Below are 18493 nucleotides of genomic sequence, written 5' to 3' on the forward strand. Positions count from 1 at the left end.
GAATTAGAAAGTGTGCTATCCAACTTGTTTGAAAATGTAATCACACATGTACGAAAACGTTGCATTGAAAAAACGACATGGAAACCAAAAGGTCACTATGTGTTCAATAATACTTCAGCTTCCAAAACGCAGCTTCAAAATAACTTCATTGAATGCAAACATATCATTTAATATCCGCGCATGTAAACTTCACACACATCAAGTCAATATGTTAGCCGTATAAAGCACAAACCTACGATTCATTTTATGTTAAATGTTTGTAGCTTTGCCGCAATACTTGCAACGAGTAACGCCTTTAGAGTGTTCATAGTTGGGTTTGGAATGTACATGTCAGTGTATGGTTTCAGCTGTATCCGTTTGCTATGAAGAACAGCACACTTGGGAAGGACATTTACACAGGAATTTGTCTGGATCTTCTTCAGGAGTTGGCGTCAACATTTAATTTCACGTAAGTAGGATAACTGATCATAGGTTGTCACCACACATATGTAGAACAGGTCCAAAGTACCTCTTGAAAGCCGACCGTTGAGGATTCCGTAGTTACCATATGCCACAATGATGTTTGTTTTGCTTGTTTGTTGCTTTTAGCCCCGCTCTCAGCAATATTCCAGCTATATGACGGCGGTCAGTAAATAATCGAATCTGGACTGGACAATCCAGTGATTGACATCATGAGCATCGATCCATTCAGTTGGGATCGATGACATGCATCAACCAAGTCAGCGAGCCTGACCACCCGATCCCGTTAGTCACCTCTTACGACAAGCATAGTCGCCACAACGATGTGGTGATTGTGTATCATCGTGACCCGACGCCATGGATCGTTCTTAACCACTAGTTTATGAAGACCTTTTTCGTTAATTTACAGGCCACTGTGGGATTGCTAGATTGGTCATTGCAGCGATAATGTATCCCTTATTCACTTTTTGAGTACATGAACAAGTTTAAATATTGGATGCTGAACATGCTTTTTCACAGCCGATGATGAACTTCACTTTTATATATCGTCATACTTAACTTACTATCTTATGTATAGTTCATATTCAGTAATCCAAAAATTTAATTTAATTTAATTCTTGTTTCACGCCACATTCAGCAATATTCCAGCTATATAGCGGCGGTCAGTAAATAAACGAGTCTGGATCAGACAATCCAGTGATTGACATCATGAGCATCGATCCACGCAAGTGGGATACGATGACATGTATCAACCAAGTCTGCGAAACTGACCACCCGATCCCGTTAGTCGCCTCTTTCGATAAGCATAGTCGCCTTTTGAGTCAAGCATGGTTTGCTGAAGACCTATTCTATCTCTATCTTCTGTCTTCACGGGTCCAGTAATACAATACATATATATGCAAGGGTAATAGGTAACTACAAAGCAATCAAACCATTAAATGTAAAACGTCAACGTCAGGGAATGACCCGCTCGATTATACAAAGAAACAGATTCCAGCAAAATAGCGGTGAAAAGTATATCGGTGGATTACTGAAAATGACTCATGACACCAAGGGTTCGGGAAAAGGGAAAGTATGTCCTGCCCTACCGGTAATGCAATTTCGTGAAAACTTATGTGTTTGTTGCCTGACACCGCACAGCAGTACTCCTGCCATGCGACGGCGACACATCAACAAACCAGACAATCACATGATAGAACATTAACTTATATTGTTGAAAGCGAGTGTGGAAGCAACAATTATGTTAGTTTTCTATTACACAGATATGAAGTACTAGAACCACCCGACGGCGAGTATGGAAGAATACTTAATGGTTCCTGGACGGGTGTAGTCGGAATGTTGGAAAGACGGGTGAGATAAAAAACAATTCAAATAATTTCTTGTCAACGTCATTTAAAGAATAAGATGTAAGTGTGCTATAGGAACATATCTACTACAATACACTATCTATACAGGAACGTATTTGGTAGCTTGTTCTTTCACTAATACTATTTGGCCCATTTTACAATCCCTGATGTGTCGTTTAGCACCACCCTGTGCTCTGGGGTATAGGTATTCATTCATTTGTCGCTTCACAATCAATTAAACTGACGTTGAAAACGGCACTTAACCAAAATCACCCATAATATATATCCATTTTCCTTCATTTCCTAACGCCTTCAGTTTTTAAATCTTAGTTAATTAATATTGCCCTAATTATATATTTATTTCATTCCTAAGATATACATTTGAAGATATACATTTTGATATATATTTATCATGATCAGGAGGTCGACATGGCTGTGGCCGCACTAACAGTGACGCAAGAACGTGAGAAGGTCATGGACTTCGTCTACCCCTACTACTATGACGCTGGGGGCGCTCTCTATAAACTACCTGATGAAATGTCCACGAAATGGCTAACGCTGATCAAACCATTTAAGTGGGAAGTGTTTCTGTGTTTAGGAATTGTCTTCGTCAGTATGACTTTCTTTCTTTGTGGAATGGAATTCTTAAACATTCGTAAAAAGAAACTGTCTATCAGCATGGCGGAAGTTTTGAGCAGTAGTATGTGGCATATATCCGGCACCTTTTTCAAACACGGTACGTATTTATCTCTTTTAGGATACACATGACATCATATATGAATATAGAGGTGAATGTATATAAAATACAGTGACATTTCGTTATTTCGGCACGCTGACCCGAAGGTAATGCTAATGTTAGTTTGGCCACCCATGCCATAAAACAGGCATTAGGTAATGTGGACCTTCCTTCCCCGAACATTGTCTTGCATATTATGTAATCGTAACAGCATAGTCGGGAATAAAGAGGCTTATGTGGTTTTGGAACGTTTTGTTGATTTCAAAGTAACTGAAGAATGAGAGGTAAAAACAAATCGCCAAACCATTACATGTAAGACTTATTTAATACTAAACACATCTAATGATTGTTTCAAACAGCATGTGGCATTTACTGTTTAGGTAGCCATAGCCTTCCTAAATCCCAACCAGGGCGCATCCTCATCAGTTTTGTATGGTTATTCTGCATCATCGTGGTGGCTGCGTACAGTGGGAACCTCATCGCTTTCCTTACCGTGTCCAAAAACTACCCTCCCTTTAAAACACTGGCGGAAGTTACTGAACAGACTGACTACACCTGGGGAACTGATGGCGGGAGCATGTGGACTACTCTCTTTCAGGTATACGAAATATCAGTCATCTACACACTATTATTTGAATAACCGGATTATTATTGGTATATATATATATGTATGTATGTATGTGTGTATATATATATATATATATATATATATATATATATATATATATATATAGTGCGTGAGTCATCATTTTACATCGCTTCTGCAATATTCAGCAATATAGCGATGAATACAAGGCATTCATTTAAACATTTGTGTCAACAAAAGACAGTAAAACAGTCCGATTAAGTCTTATCATGAATACCAGGCTATAGACTACCAATAACCAAAGTTAGACCACCTTACTCGGGACTTGCAGTACCTGTATCATTGCCCAGGAGGATTTATGCCATCACTTTGGTCACCGGTGGCTGTAAATTATTCTAGCCTATATTAAACAAAGACACAAGACACCCAACATTCTAAAACGCTTGTCATCATTATGTACGTTGATCAAGAATGGACCTAGGTGCCACTGTCAGGACAATACCGTCGAAATATATGTTTGTTTCATTGGTGTACCGATCATTATACGGTTAAAGGCAATGGTCTTATCTTCCATCAGTTGTTTACGCGGTAATCGTCAACACAAATTGAAGGCTGTCCTGAAAACCGCCTCTATTTCAAATCGGCAGTGCCAATGACAAATCCACCATACAGCGCAAACGCAAAATGGGTTGAAATGACATTCATTTTTTTCAGACATCCAACAGAAGTGATTACAAGAAAATATGGAAAGGAATAGTGAACCAAAACAGAAGTAATTCTGACGTTCTCAGTCTGAATCAAGGTCTTCATAGGAGCCACGTTGAGGCTGGATCCTATATCTTCATGTTCGACCGGGACGTGATAGACATATGGTCCCTTGACAACTGTGACTTGATATTACTTGAAGAAACATTCTACCAGATAACGTATGCCGTAGGGCTGCCTCAGAATTCTCCCTATGGAAGAATGGTATCGGAAAAGTGAGTTTCAGTTCCGTCACTCCGTTCAAAAAATCAACATGCCCATTGTAACTTCTTTGAGAGGCATTTAGAAGTTGGAGTACTTAGTAAGGATATGATTTATGGATAAACAACTTCTTTATTACAATTAGGAGCGACGTTTCGGTGTAGGTTCTAACACCGTTATCAAGCAAGTGATGTACAGAGGATGGTTGATTCAACTCATCAAAGACCCCAATCAGTCATAATCCTTTTGTTTATATTACTGGCTTCACCCTTTTTTATATTACTGACTTCGCCGGTCAATATGTTGAAAAACCATTTTTGTGTACATAACAGGCTTCTCCACTCCAGTGTAACTACATCTGATATCTACTCTACTGTATTAACACTGACTCCTAGCTGCATATATACTTTTCAACCATACTCTGTACATCAGGCTTGATAACGGTGTTAGAACCTACAACGATACGTCCCTTATCATTGTAATAAAGAAGTTTTTAATTCATAAATCTTATCCTTACTTATGCTCATTGTAGTAACATTCTACCATTTACATTAGAATTCTATATAGAAAAATCAGCTAAGTGAGGTTCTGTTCCGTTATGCAGTTTGAACATTAATATGACCAGACAGTCCAAATTTGTATTAAAGTTTTTGTCAATACAAACATTACACTTAACATTCACTTCTGACATATTGGAAGTAAAATGCCATTGACAACAAAAATGACATAAAAATATTTCATCTTTCAGGATGTTGAAAATTGAACAAAGCGGGTTACTCCAGATATGGAGAAGTAGGTGGTGGCCGAAGGGGAGCGGATGTGCTGGCCAGACGCAAGTACAGGCCAAAGTAATAGCACTTATTGACTTACAGAGCGCATTCTACTTTTTGGGAGTTGGCCTTAGTACAGCTCTTCTAGTGTTGATGGGAGAGCGTTTACGACATTGCTGCAAAAAGCGAAGTATGTAACTAGTGCCTTCGTGATTTTGGTGCGAAATCCAGTAATTAGGGCTGGAATACTTATTAATGATTGCTTGTTAACAATTAATGTTGTGTTTACTTGTATATGGGGGTATATCATCTTGGTACTTAGTGTTGGTGAATACTGGTGTTCCATGATTGAGACACCAATGGTCAATTTGTGAGATTGTTAAAATCGTTTGCCTGGTGTTATTTGAGCTTCTGCTACACATAATGGCGTTTGTGAAAGATAAAATATTGGATAAGAACTGATATACTGTGTCACATTTTTATCTTATGTGACGACAACGACATGTTGTACAGGTTGCTATGTTTTATTGTGCTATGTGTGCTCAATCATGATCTAGTAACAAATAACAGGATTAATGAATCGGGTCCTGATCTACTGGATTTCCATGTGTTCTGTTCCATGTTTTGTTATATATGCTTTTATGTCTTGCCTAAGTCATTAGTTACTCTCCCCGTTGAAATGGAGTATATGAGTGAGTGAGTGACTGACTGGTTTGATGCCAGCTGAACATTATATCAGGGTCAGCTTGCATGAAAGTAACGAATGTTGTAAATGTCTACGAACAATGTGTGGATCATTATCAGTGAGTATTGTGGAACCAACGATCATCGGACCCTTGGATGAACATGGAACATGCGAGGCACATTGGTTAAACCACTGGATCACCCGTCACTACTGAAATAGTTGATAAATGAATACACACTTCACTTTACAAACAACAAGCTGAAAGTGTATATTGCACGTGTAAGGTTGATTCGTGTACTGGTATATGGCTAATCCAGGGTTGAACGTGGCAATGACAATCCAATGAAGAATATACATACACACTAGGAAACGTAAGTCAATGACCATCATGTGTAAAGCTGCTTTTACCATACATAAGACAAATTGGAGGCAAAATACTTCATTCTTTTTTATTCAATTTTCTTAGATACGTTCGACAGTTGACATACGATCAATGAATTGGTGATTGTTAACGAACTATTAAACTATTTACTAAAAATGATTTCACCATTGATCAGATTGGCGGTAATGAGGATCCCAGACTGCACCTTCTGTTGTATAAACAATTCGGAGAAATCATATATTTACCTGTGCTTGAAAACCAACCAGGTGACCTTCATGAGATTTGCCCACCTGTCTGATCAATAATCCCCATATTCCCAGCACACATATTGGTCAATAAGAAGACAAAACTGATTTCCTAATAAAATAAATCATAATAGAGAATAACTTTACCTCGGCTGGGCTGTGAGTTTTTGTGATAATAGAAAGATATGACGGAAAGTATATTGTAATTTCTGTAACGTTTGCAAGACAATATAGAAGATGGCATAGCAAACGGTAATGTAAGAGATGTGTGAATGGAAGTCCTACAGTTTCTAATCAAATCCTTTCATACAATTATTCTCCTGAAAAACGGTGTGACATACCTATGTAACATTGATTAGTCATAGTATTGTTTGGACATCATTAGTATAACATGAAATCTCCTCAGCTCAGAAGCATGTCGAGTTATCCTAAGTTCGGAACACCCAAAGTGCCTATTCGAGATCATAAGCTTAAAACCTCGTCTTTTACGATATGTCAAGTTTAAGTGTCAAGTGTTCGAGTTAAATAGGTTTCACTGTACGTTATGCTAATTGAATATGCGCATCCTATAAAATTTAATACTTGTGACCCACCAGGAGAAATTGGACAATTTGGGTGCAAGGACACAAAAATTGTGCTATGACGTCGTGAAGATGTTTGACGTCAACTTACTACAACCAATATATAGATTGAAGCTTGTGAATTGTATTTTTGTGTTAGGAAGATGCTGTAGTTATAAAGAAAAGCCAAAATGTGATTTTATCACCCATAAGGTGCCTCGTCTCACGGTTGGTCACAAATATAGATGTATTCTGAAATTAAATAAGCACCTTTCATAAAACATATTCATGAAGACACCTCCTCATCTTTAAGGTCATGATACACAATTTGCACGTGGATGTTAATGCACAGCACACAATTTGGATGTTAGCGAGTTTTTGAATGTGAACAGCACCATAATAATTGTTAAGTAATCAGGTGCTCATGACAACACTTTTGTTTAACCGTACATAATTAGTTGAATGCTGAAAGTATTAATCATTTTAATGTCTTTAGGTCATGTCTTTCTATCTTGGGCATAGGACCCGTGAAGATCCGGGGTAGAATAGGTGTTCAGCAACCCATGCTTGCCGTAAAAGGCGACTATGCTTGTCGTAAAAGGCGACTAACGGGATCGGGTGGTCAGGCTCGCTGACTTGGTTGATGCATGTCATCGATCCCAAATGCGCGGATCGATGCTCATGGTATTAATCACTGGATTGTCTGGTCCAGACTCGATTATTTACAGACCGCCGTCATATTGCTGGAATATTGCTGAGTGCGGCGTAAAACAACAAACCAACCAACCAACTATCTTGGGCATAGAATATATCAGTCACTCCTTATATATGTGAGTGAATGAGTTGGGCTCAACGCCGCTTTTGATCAGTATTCCTGTTATATCCAGTTAATTAATGTGGGAGGAAAGCCCGAAGTGATGCAGTGCTCAGACGCCTACAACTTTGGTGAATCCCACCAGCACGGGTATCTTGTTGACAGACCTAGAACCATAATGGGCGCGAGCCGGAATTCGAACCCTCGATCAAAGTTTCTGGCATGCCCAAAAGAGACACAACTCTGAACGTTGAGTTGCGGCGCCTTAGACGACTGGACCACCCATGTCCCCACATATGTATGAGAAAAATGCCGCATCAGCAATTTTGCACCTATTCGCGGCGAGAAATGTCTTTAGTTATACTGTATATTAACAAACACTATCAAAGTGATGTTGAACATCACGAATATCTCAGTCAACTACTGGTATCACATTTAAAAGGTAAAAAAACTGAATGATCAAATTACGACCTATATTTAATCATATGTCTTTAACGGATCTATTCAACATTATAATAATATTGTCAACAATGACTCTTTTTACCTACCAACATATTACTGACATCTACAAGACCAACTGATATCATATCAGTCTAAATTGTTTGCTAACTGCTTGACAGATTGGAACATTGCCAGATGTGTGTATCGGATAACCACTAATGACATTCATGGATATTAATAACCCATAGCCTTAGAAGGGAGAACACAGTATGTACATATTCATATAATCAATTGAACAATATATGCCGCTATTGCCGAGGAAAATGTCTTCCTTTGATTCAGATTCGATTGTCAATAACCGAGTCTGTGTGGGGGTCAGTAGTCAATGTGTGAATTATTTATGTAATTTGGAACACGGGCAACGTTGTTGATACCTGATCGCTCGTCCAATATGTTTCAGTATTGTTTGAGTACCGGGAACAGGGTTGATTTATAATAGGCAGTCTTTGAAACTCAAACATTCACTCACGCCTGTCTTGTGTTAGAACTGTGAATCTGTGAATATGGTATAAGATTCAACAAAAGCGTCTGTAGGAAACGTCCATATAATATCAGACTTCTTTGCAAATTCTAAAATCTATAATTGTGGGTTCAAATCCGAGGTAACCCCGATAATATTTCGAGATTTGTCTGCGTCATACCCGTTTTCGTGGGTTTCAACAAAGTGGTAAACGTCTAATTGAGTTAGTGAGTATAGCTTTATGCCGCTTTGAGCAATATTCAAGCAATATCACCAGAAATGGGCTTAACACATTGTACCCATGTCAGGAATGGAACCCAGGTCTTCGGTGTGACGAGCGAACGCTTTAACCACTAGGCTACTCGACCGCCCCGTAAACGTCTAAGAATTCATTCACTTCGAGCTTTTCTCCCACTTAAAGCTGACACGCCGTGATATAACTGGAAAATTGTTCAAAGCTGTGTTGAAGCTGTGTTGAACCCAACTCAATTAAGAGCGATCCCTTATTTACCATTTAAGATGCTAATGTCTCGGGATTACTGGCTGTAAAACTTTCGCCTCATCTAAATCCCTCAATGTAATTTCTGCCAGCATCAGGAGGAATCCATCATAGCACTGGACTCACTATTATCACCAGTTCACCTGACTATCGCATTACACACAACACTCTGGCGGCAGTCGGGAACGCATATAAATGGTCCTTGGTATATAATTAATATAATATAATTGTGCTACTGATATCTATTAACCATATATGTTTTTTCTCGACCGTCATGTTGATTGTTTGTAAGTCTATTTGGTTCTTGTTTAAATGAAATCCGGCATCTCTGACCATATCCAAGCCCATCAAGACCCCAGCATCCATTGGAACAATATCAACGTACTCACCAGAAATGATGCAAACTACTAAGATGAGGAAACATAGAATCCTTCCACATCAAAAGACTCCAATCAGCCATCAATAAAGATCAGGGTTATTACTTCCAAAGACCTACAATGAGCTCATCACTAAACAATCTTAATCTCATTTCCGTTTTCATTATGCCTATATATATCCCTCTCTTATACTGGCTTCCAATCAACTTGTCCATATCAGTCACGGTATTGTTTTACTCATCCTATTTATGTACATCATTCTGGCTTTTTACTTTAACCTTTTCTGTTATGTAAATATTATCTTGTATAAACATCAATTATCCATATGTATATAACCTCCCTATTTCACATTTATGTTCAATTCTTGTCAGATAACGCTGTATCTTTTCCGAAATGTCGCAGTCATTGTAATAAAGAAGTTGCATTTCAATAGAACTACATCCCTTGTTCAACCAAAGAAAGTGGTGAGGTGTGGTGAAATGGGGCTTAATGTCGCGTCCAAGATTATTGCACTAAAATAGCGATGTGTGTGTGTGTGTGTGTGTGTGTGTGTGTGTGTGTGTGTGTGTGTGCTAGTCCGGACTGATGCCTATTTATAGTCCTTGCCCGCTGAGATACCATGCCGCAGTTTAAGATGAATACCCCACTCAGAGACCGTATACTGACTTCGAGCCGACCAGTCCATGTTTTAGCACCTTAATGCCGAGCGCCAGACAGGGTAACAATAACTACCATATTTTAACGTATTTTGGCATGACGCGGCCGGGGACCAAAGGAAGATCACCATACTAGGGAGCAAAGAGACTTACGGTAACTCTGCTACCTACATGATCCCCAAGCAGGACTTACATCTTCCCTTCAGTCGCTGGCGATAGTTTTAGCTACAAAATCAAAATGACAAATATATACGACGACATGCATTTAAATACTTACAATACCCTCTCAGGGGAACAATGTTTTTAACACATTTACACCCACTAACAATCTCAGTTACTAATTTGTTCTACCAATTGTAAAACGTTATTTATTAATATGTTTACAAAACATATCAAACAAACTGCATCAAAAATTCAATTTCCTTCAAAACAACAGTAATTAAAAAGATCCTTTGTGGCTGACACTTTGAGATTGTTCTCCTTATAACCGCACAGAGGGTAAAACCAACACTTGACAGTGGACATTATTTATACAGACATTTATGTGTGAGCTTGAACAAGGCTACTCATTTACAATCGACGTCCTTTCCGTCAGCAGTTACCGCCATGTATATCGTACTTTATTAAGAACAATAATCATACTTTACTTTAAGAGCTAATGAACTAATCTCATTGTAGACATGTGGAGAAGTTTTATACATGTGGGGTATCAGTGACCAACCTAATGTCTGATGCATTTCCCTTTTTTAATTATATGTTCCTTTGTGTGCATGTGCTTGAAACGGGTGCAACCGGTGGGACAAGGCGCATTCACCATTTCGCGAACACCTAGTATCAACATAGTGATTTATACACGCATGCTTTCTTAGATTCTAAAGATTCAGAGTGACACAACACTCTCCTCAAGACAGTATGATAATAGGGATGACTTCTACTTTTCAATAGTCAACTTTCCCTTCCCTTCATTTTGACTTGTCTTCGTATGTGTTTGCGACGGGTGTCAATGGTGGGGCACGATACGCTCACCTTTCGCGAACACCTGGTAGCGTTGATATTTGATAGTGATTCATAAGCACATGCTCATGATATAGTCGGAATCGTACAATCGACTCTGCTTTATGCAGAGATTTCTATTGGATAAGGAAAGGGTTGTGTCGCTGTTTTTTGTCCAAAATGATTAATAAGTTGTGTATATAAGTAAATAAATAAGTTTACAGTGAACGTATACAACTGTTTATTCATGAAAGCGGTACTCATTCAATTGCAACTATTTCACAATACACATTCCAATAAAATGTTTGTTGTCTTGCTACCACATTACTAAATACAGGCGTGGTTCAACTATCTCAGCGTAATCGTTTCCAGCTAACAATATGCATGAAGTAGAAGAACACTTTGTGGTAGACACAGAAGATGGAGAGGACACGATTATATCCTGGATTCCCCAATAACATGGCAGTGCAATATTGATGGTATACAAGTGCTAAATCGCAAAAAATCCCCAGGTTTGGATTGTGTAATATCAGAATTCTTCAAAGGTACACATGAAGAACTATATATCTGCACGAAGACAGATCATTGTGGATTATTATTCCACTACACAAACAAGGTGCAACAAACAACATCAGAACATCTTTCTCTTGCGTATATTTAGTAAAATATACATTTCTATTACCAACAAAGGTCGGTATTTCGAAAATATTTTGGAGTCTCAATAGGATCTGTCTACAGTATGGAACATGTTTTATCATATAGTCATAAGTTTATAGGAAACAAAGGGGGATAAATTCCATGCAACTTTTCTAAAGCTGTTGATAGGAACACAATATTGTCATTATTAATATCAAATGATTCGAGTTGTAACTGGGTGAAATGTCAAGTGACATTGTTACTTTGTAAAAACATGCATTCGAAACTATGACATTATGTCCGACACGTTTTCCTGTAAATCTGGTGTACAAGGATTTATTTTAGGTTACTACATTGCTTCATTAATGGATTAGCTATGCAGATACAGAATTGTGTAAACAGCATCCAGTTATTTAATCCTGGTTTTTGTGAGGATGTCTTTATGGTGTCAAGTACAATAACTTGACGAACCAGATAATATACTGTGAACACTACTCATTCGAAAGATTTTTAAATAAAATATACTCAACAACAAAAGTTCCTGTGACACCAATATTTTAGTGTATTTTTCAAACAAGTAAAGTTCGGTTTCAATATTGTAGTACATGTATGGAATCAACTCACAAAAACGCAACTGCTACAGAAAAGCATGCATTCCATACAAAAGTTTACTTTTATGCAAGCCCCATGCATTTCACTACCCAGTAATGGGCATAAAAACATGTGCGTCAACGGGATTCCATATGCATTGTTCAGCATCGTGCTGACAACAACCACTCAGAAAAACAACAAAATTACGCAATTATTCAACACTACGAAATGCCACGCCTGTCCGAAAATGAGCGTCTGCGAGTCATTGGTATGCTTGAAGCAGGATCGAGTCAACGTGATGTTGCAAGACAATTTAACGTCCACAGAAACAACATTTGGTGTTTATGGCAACGTTGGCAACATACGAATGCGGTCAGAGACCATCCTCGGAGTGGCAGGCCTCGCGTAACCAATAATCGACAAGACAACTGAATTCGAACAACACAACTACAAAATCGATTCCAGCCAGCAACAGTGACTGCAAGAAGTATCCCTGGCCTTCGACGAATATCTTCACAAACCGTACGTCGTCGCCTCAGATGTGCAGGGATTGTCGCCAGAAGACCCACCAGACGTCCCATTTTGACAGGAAACCACCGTCAGGCACGTCTACAGTGGCAGCGTTATGGTATGGGGTCGGATTACAGCAAGACAGAGGACCCGTTTGATAGTGGTAGAGGGAAATCGCAATGGACAGCGCTCACGCGACGAGATCATCAGCCCTGTTGTTCCTGTTTGGCATATTCATGGGTTTTGTTTATGAAATCACGCATTTTCTGAAGTCAGTATGTCAAATTAAACCATTTGAACACTTACAGGAGTCTTTAATCTGTTGCAAACCGAAATAGTTTCCGATTTGGTAAAGAAACATAACTCTGCATTAAATCTTATTCAGTATGTAAACAAACTATCAGGGAAGGAGAAATGGATGTACCAAGGATACCAAATAGAGGTGGTCACATACTGATATATACCTGAAGGAGGTATTTCAAAAATCGTTTAAATTGCGCTGCACATGTAACCAAAGCGTCGTCATCTGCTTAGTTCCTTTTGGTAGGATGGAGAACCTGACTCCTATCAAGGATATATTCCATGGAACATTTTTCGGAATAGCGCTGTGGAATTGGTTCATTTATAAGCATGTCAATGATTTCTTGGGGTAAGACCAAATGCTGCAAGCGTTATGGTATATGTGATGAAAGTTCAAATAATAGAAGACGAATATAGTTCCCTTCTCATTTGCTTCAAATACGATACTACCCGTCGTAAATGTATCAAGCTATACTTCATGACCAAATATGCAAATACATTACATTAACGTCTTCAGACAAATTCTTTTTCTACGCAAGTGATCTACATGTATGTGTGTCAATCATGCAATGTTAGACAGAACAGATCACTCATAAAGTATGTAAATCATGTATTTTAACTACCTCCATTGAAATGTTTTGCCCATGGCCATTCAGTGAAAGCAAATAAGTTATTGTGGGCCTAACGATGACAGTCTATTCATTTATAAGAGAAAGTATATTCAGTTAACTCCGGTTTATCTGCACGGTTCCGTAAACAGTGAAAAAGCCCGGATTAACAACTTTCCAAATCATTCGTAAGCATTAACTTCCCTTTAATTGCATGCCGGCGTTCCAAACATGAACAATCTAAACAAACGTTAAAATAGAGTGTAAGGATTGAAATATTTTATAGCCGGATGCCATCTGGAGCCCCAGAAAATACATTTCCAGCATTTCCAGCTACACATTTAACTTGGCGTTTTTGGGGACATAATATGTTGCGAGTTTCTCGATTCCTAAGGCTAAGACAGCCAGGAAAATACCGATTGCAATCAGATAAAATGCACTCTGTATGTCCATAAGTGCTATAGCTCGAGCACTGGCTTTGCCCTCTTCAAGACATAAATTCTCTTGTGGCCACCATTTTCTTCTCCAGTTAATGAACAGTCCGCTCTGGTCAATTTTCAACATCCTGAATAAAACAAGCAAAGTTTAAATGAGATGGCGTCAGTACTTTTTCGAATCTCGAACGTCATCACATTTCGGGTTCATTGTGCCAAGAAATAGGTGTTCTTGAATTTGTATATTATAACATATTCCGGATCTTGTTCAGGTGAATACTTGACTTGACTTGGCATGTGTTTATGACGTGTGTCATCGCTGGGGCAGAACACCGTTACGAACAAATGGTAGCAGCACATGAGTATTACATAGTCGGGTTATTGCAGTGGCCTCTTTGATTTTTTTTATTACTCTGCAAATGGTTTTATCGTTGTTATGTCCATATTCATATATAAATGTAAACACAAACAAGAGTGATAACAAGATTATAAAAAAATACCCTAGCCCGCACGTGTATGTGCAGTGTTCCAGAATTGATACAACAGCTCGCCGTTTAACAAAATACGAACATATACAATCGCACCGATGAGATCGCTTTGTGGAACGGGAATCGAAATGTTCACATTATTTTTGAGAGATGACATTCTGTCGATCATTCTTTATGCATTTGATGAACCCCTTCTTGGAATGAAGATGTTAAACAATGTTATCCTTCCTTGTGAGCTTCACAAAATATCTCCCCACACAACCATGTGATGTCTGCGAAAATTATTTTATCCCTCTAGCCGAGGGTCAATTGAGCAGGAGTTAATTTTGAAGACCGTTCGATCTTTATCTATTTTCTATATAAATTGTTTTGGTCCTTTTATGGAAATTTCATATTTTCATATTCACGAAACCATCTGTTATGATACATAAAAGTTACTGATATATTTACATATATGTGGGAAAGGGGGCATTTATGGCCTAGTGGTATCGCTGTACAATGTTGCGCCCCTTAGATATGCTGGAATCGAAGATTTTTCCTTATAATAATTGTTCGTTTGTCAGTCACATAGCCGTTCTCATTGGTTTCAGCAAACAGTAAACGTCATCGATCTCAAGTCGAACATCTTTCACTCTTGATATAACCGAAATACTGTTCAGAGCAGCTTTAAACCAATCTCACTCACAAATTCATAAAAGTTATAACTACAGATAGCAACATACACGTTAGAAAAAATATCCGCATAAGGTGATTCTTTGGGAAGTCCAAGAGCATACGTGAAGGGAAGAAATGTTTCCTTGGTGAATGCCAAGTCGCAATGCTGTGACTTCCATGGAGTCAAAGCTTCATTGTCGTTGAAGAAAACATAGGATCCTTCCAGTACCTTCTTCATGTGGACATCCGCAGATTGAGACAGAACATCATTATCATAACCCTGGAATCCTTGTATCCCTTGCCAGATCTTTCTGTTCGATTCACTCGGGTCATTCTAAGTTAATATAACACATGGTCAAACAAATCACACACACACACACACACACACACACACACACACACACACACACACACACACACACATACATACATACATGGTCAAACAGAATACACTTTATATATATATAAACTAATAACTAATATATGACAGAGAACGTGCCAAGTATGTTGGGTCTTATTTACACAAAACATTAACTTTACAAACCTAAATCTAGTTCCTACAGTTTTTACTTAAAAGAAACTAATTTTTCAGAAATAGACAAACTTATGCATAATGCGGCCAAGTGTTTAAACACTTACTTCAAAGTATGTAACATAGGAACTGCCTCCCACGGTGCCCCAGCTGTAATCAGTCTGCGATGCTATATCTGCTATGTTGTCGAATGGCAGTATCTCTTTGTTCACAGTGAGGGAGGCAATGAGAGTCCCACTGTAAGAAGCAGCGATTACAATGCAGAACAACCACCAAAACCCAACCAGAATACGCCCGGACTCAGATTTGGGTTGCTCGCTGCCACCTGAAACATTTGTACGCATTAACAGAGATGGAACCCAATGATGTATGCACTGGTTGTGTGAGTGAGTGAGTTAATGTTTCACATCGCATTGGCGATACAATAGTAATAATCATGATATGTAAATTTAGAACGTCAATGGGAATGATGTTATGTTGCGTAAACCCTTGAAAGAGTAATTTCTTTTAGTATTCATGAAACGTGATTTGAAAGTTGAATGTGAAAAAGTAAACATTGTAAAAAAGCCTGGAATATGAACACGTTTTCCTCATTTGTGGAAGTAGGAGTCGTACATGCTGTGTACGAACATGATTACCCATTACATGGAAATTGTTATCCCAGGCGATATGTATGGCCTTACCATGTGATAACATAGCGCCATACAGGTACCAGAGGCTCTCCTGGAAGTATTTGTTTCCTGTTGATGTGGTGCTATTACTTTTCAAGGAAGACCCAACCATTTCCATAACACACAACAAGGCTGCAACAGCAACCAAGGAAATTGCTAAGCACACGAGAACCGTGCCTTTAAACGGTCTTATCAACTTCAACCACTTTGTTCCATTCGGGTCTGGAAGTTTGTAGATGCCCACAGCATGGTCATAGTAAAAAGGGAATGTGAAGTCCATCACTGTTTCTCGTTCCACTGTAACGGTCAATGGTCCTACCGCCAGATCAAGTTCCTGAAAGATAAAGGTAGGTGTCAGCATTGCGTTGACAAGAATCGCGTTAATTTTTAAAATTGTTCGGATTCGGTTTATTCATTTCATGTGTGTGACACTATCTATGACATGTTTGTGAAATTACAAGCAAAGTGTATATTGAGATGTATGTTACAGATTATGAAAATGAGAGATCTCAATGGTGTGAGATTTATCCATTGGGCACTCATTCCTCTCGAAATAATTATATGAAATGATCACACATCTATATGATATGATATAGAATTACTCTCTTCTCAAGTCCGAGAATGAGCCCTGTCCATGATCCATTTAGAACCCGTCCGAATTCTTTGTCCGCCGGAATAGTGGCAGTGTAACTGCAATTATATAGGATAATAACGAATCATATTTGTTACAATCGTGCAACTGTTCGATCACGAGAGGATAAAAAAAATAAGGACAACATACACCCTAACAAGCGTAATGTACTACCATAGATTGCATTTCCTAATAAACTTGATCGAGAGTGTTCCATGCTTCCCCACTATAGTCAGTCAACTATACGTTTGGCATACGGTCTCTGTATGAATTTAATCACATGGACAAATATGTTTGAAATTTAGTTGGTCACAAGACACCTCCCAAGAAATGCCACTTTTGAAAGTTTACATCAAGTAATAAAAGAACCATAAAAGGAGGAGTAGGTATTTGTGATGCTGACACCGTATTCCGTATGTTTGTCTGGGACGGATGCGATTATTATATGTCTTCGTCCTGTGCGACATAAAACAACATTCACATTCAAACAAACTTTTACAGAAAGTTTCAATACATTGTATAGAAAGTCATATTTGAGTCTATTGTCAGTGTTGTTGTGAGTGTGTGTGATGTTACGCCGCTTTTAGCAATATTCCAGCAATATCACGGCGGGGGACACCAGAAATAGGCTTCACACATTGTACCCATGTCGGGAATCGAACCCGGGTCTTCGGTGAGACGAGCGAACGCTTTAACCACTAGGCTACCCGACCATCCCGTCAGTGTTGTAGTCTGTAGTCGTAATTATGGATACAGCCGTGTCAGTGTTTGTATAGAGTCATAGACTTATCAGTTTCGATTGTTATACGTACGTGAAGTTAAGCAACGCTGAGATTTCTTCAAGAAGGTCGAAGCATAGCCCATCAAAGCCAGAACTCGTTGTGTCCGATAGTTTCACAAATGGATCCCACTATAAAGAATGAACTATTCATTACAACATTACAACAGTTTAATCTTACTCATGGATTGTGTTAAGTATAAAAGATTTTTTCTTTTGTTTCAAGGGAACATAAATTTCAAGAACCTTTGACATAGGTAACAAAATGTGTCAGCCAATAAATGCCTGTTCAACGCACATTCAAATCACTGTCAAAATAAGCTATCTGCTACCGTATTGCAATTCGCGCACTGTTAATTATGAAATGCAAGCACTCGATATGATAGTATAGTGAAGTGAGCATAAGATAATCACGCGACTCTCACATTTTAAGCTTATGTAATAATTTAACATCGCATTAGCTATTCATGTAACAAAGCAACTAACTATATTGGTTCCAACATGTAGTGTGCGCCTATTAAACCCAAAGTCGGTGTTGGGAAAGACCTCTACGTTCAGAGTTAGATGTCCTTCCAGATCAAAGAATCCAACCGGGCTAAACTCTCGACCTTCCTGTCTGTATAAC

At 38.5% G+C, this 18493-nt stretch overlaps 2 protein-coding genes across 5 annotated transcripts in view; one reads left to right on the forward strand and one right to left on the reverse strand.

Annotated features, from left to right (window-relative positions):
- Positions 1-5458, forward strand: part of LOC124131794 (glutamate receptor ionotropic, delta-1-like) — a 30459-nt gene extending 25001 nt beyond the window's left edge. For all 4 annotated transcript variants that reach the window (XM_046495261.2, XM_046495263.2, XM_046495264.2 and 1 more), the window contains 6 exons: positions 348-448; positions 1722-1809; positions 2226-2541; positions 2922-3139; positions 3842-4107; positions 4842-5458. In XM_046495261.2, the coding sequence (XP_046351217.1) occupies positions 348-448; positions 1722-1809; positions 2226-2541; positions 2922-3139; positions 3842-4107; positions 4842-5061 (1209 nt within the window). In that variant the 3' untranslated portion in view covers positions 5062-5458. The remainder of the gene's footprint in view (positions 1-347; positions 449-1721; positions 1810-2225; positions 2542-2921; positions 3140-3841; positions 4108-4841) is intronic.
- Positions 5459-12869: 7411 nt separating this feature from the next.
- LOC125384435 (glutamate receptor ionotropic, delta-1-like) lies at positions 12870-16787 on the reverse strand. Its single transcript, XM_048403612.1, has 4 exons — positions 16472-16787; positions 15896-16113; positions 15325-15590; positions 12870-14245 (listed from the first exon to the last, which is right to left on the reverse strand). Exons 1-4 carry the CDS (start codon positions 16737-16739, stop codon positions 14014-14016), a joined length of 984 nt encoding a protein of 327 aa, XP_048259569.1. The 5' UTR covers positions 16740-16787; the 3' UTR covers positions 12870-14013.
- Between the last annotated feature and the right edge of the window lie 1706 nt (positions 16788-18493).

This window comes from Haliotis rufescens, unplaced genomic scaffold (assembly GCF_023055435.1).
Source record: "Haliotis rufescens isolate VD_foot unplaced genomic scaffold, xgHalRufe1.0.p SCAF_3, whole genome shotgun sequence".
In the NCBI taxonomy this organism is placed as follows: Eukaryota; Metazoa; Mollusca; class Gastropoda; order Lepetellida; family Haliotidae; genus Haliotis; species Haliotis rufescens.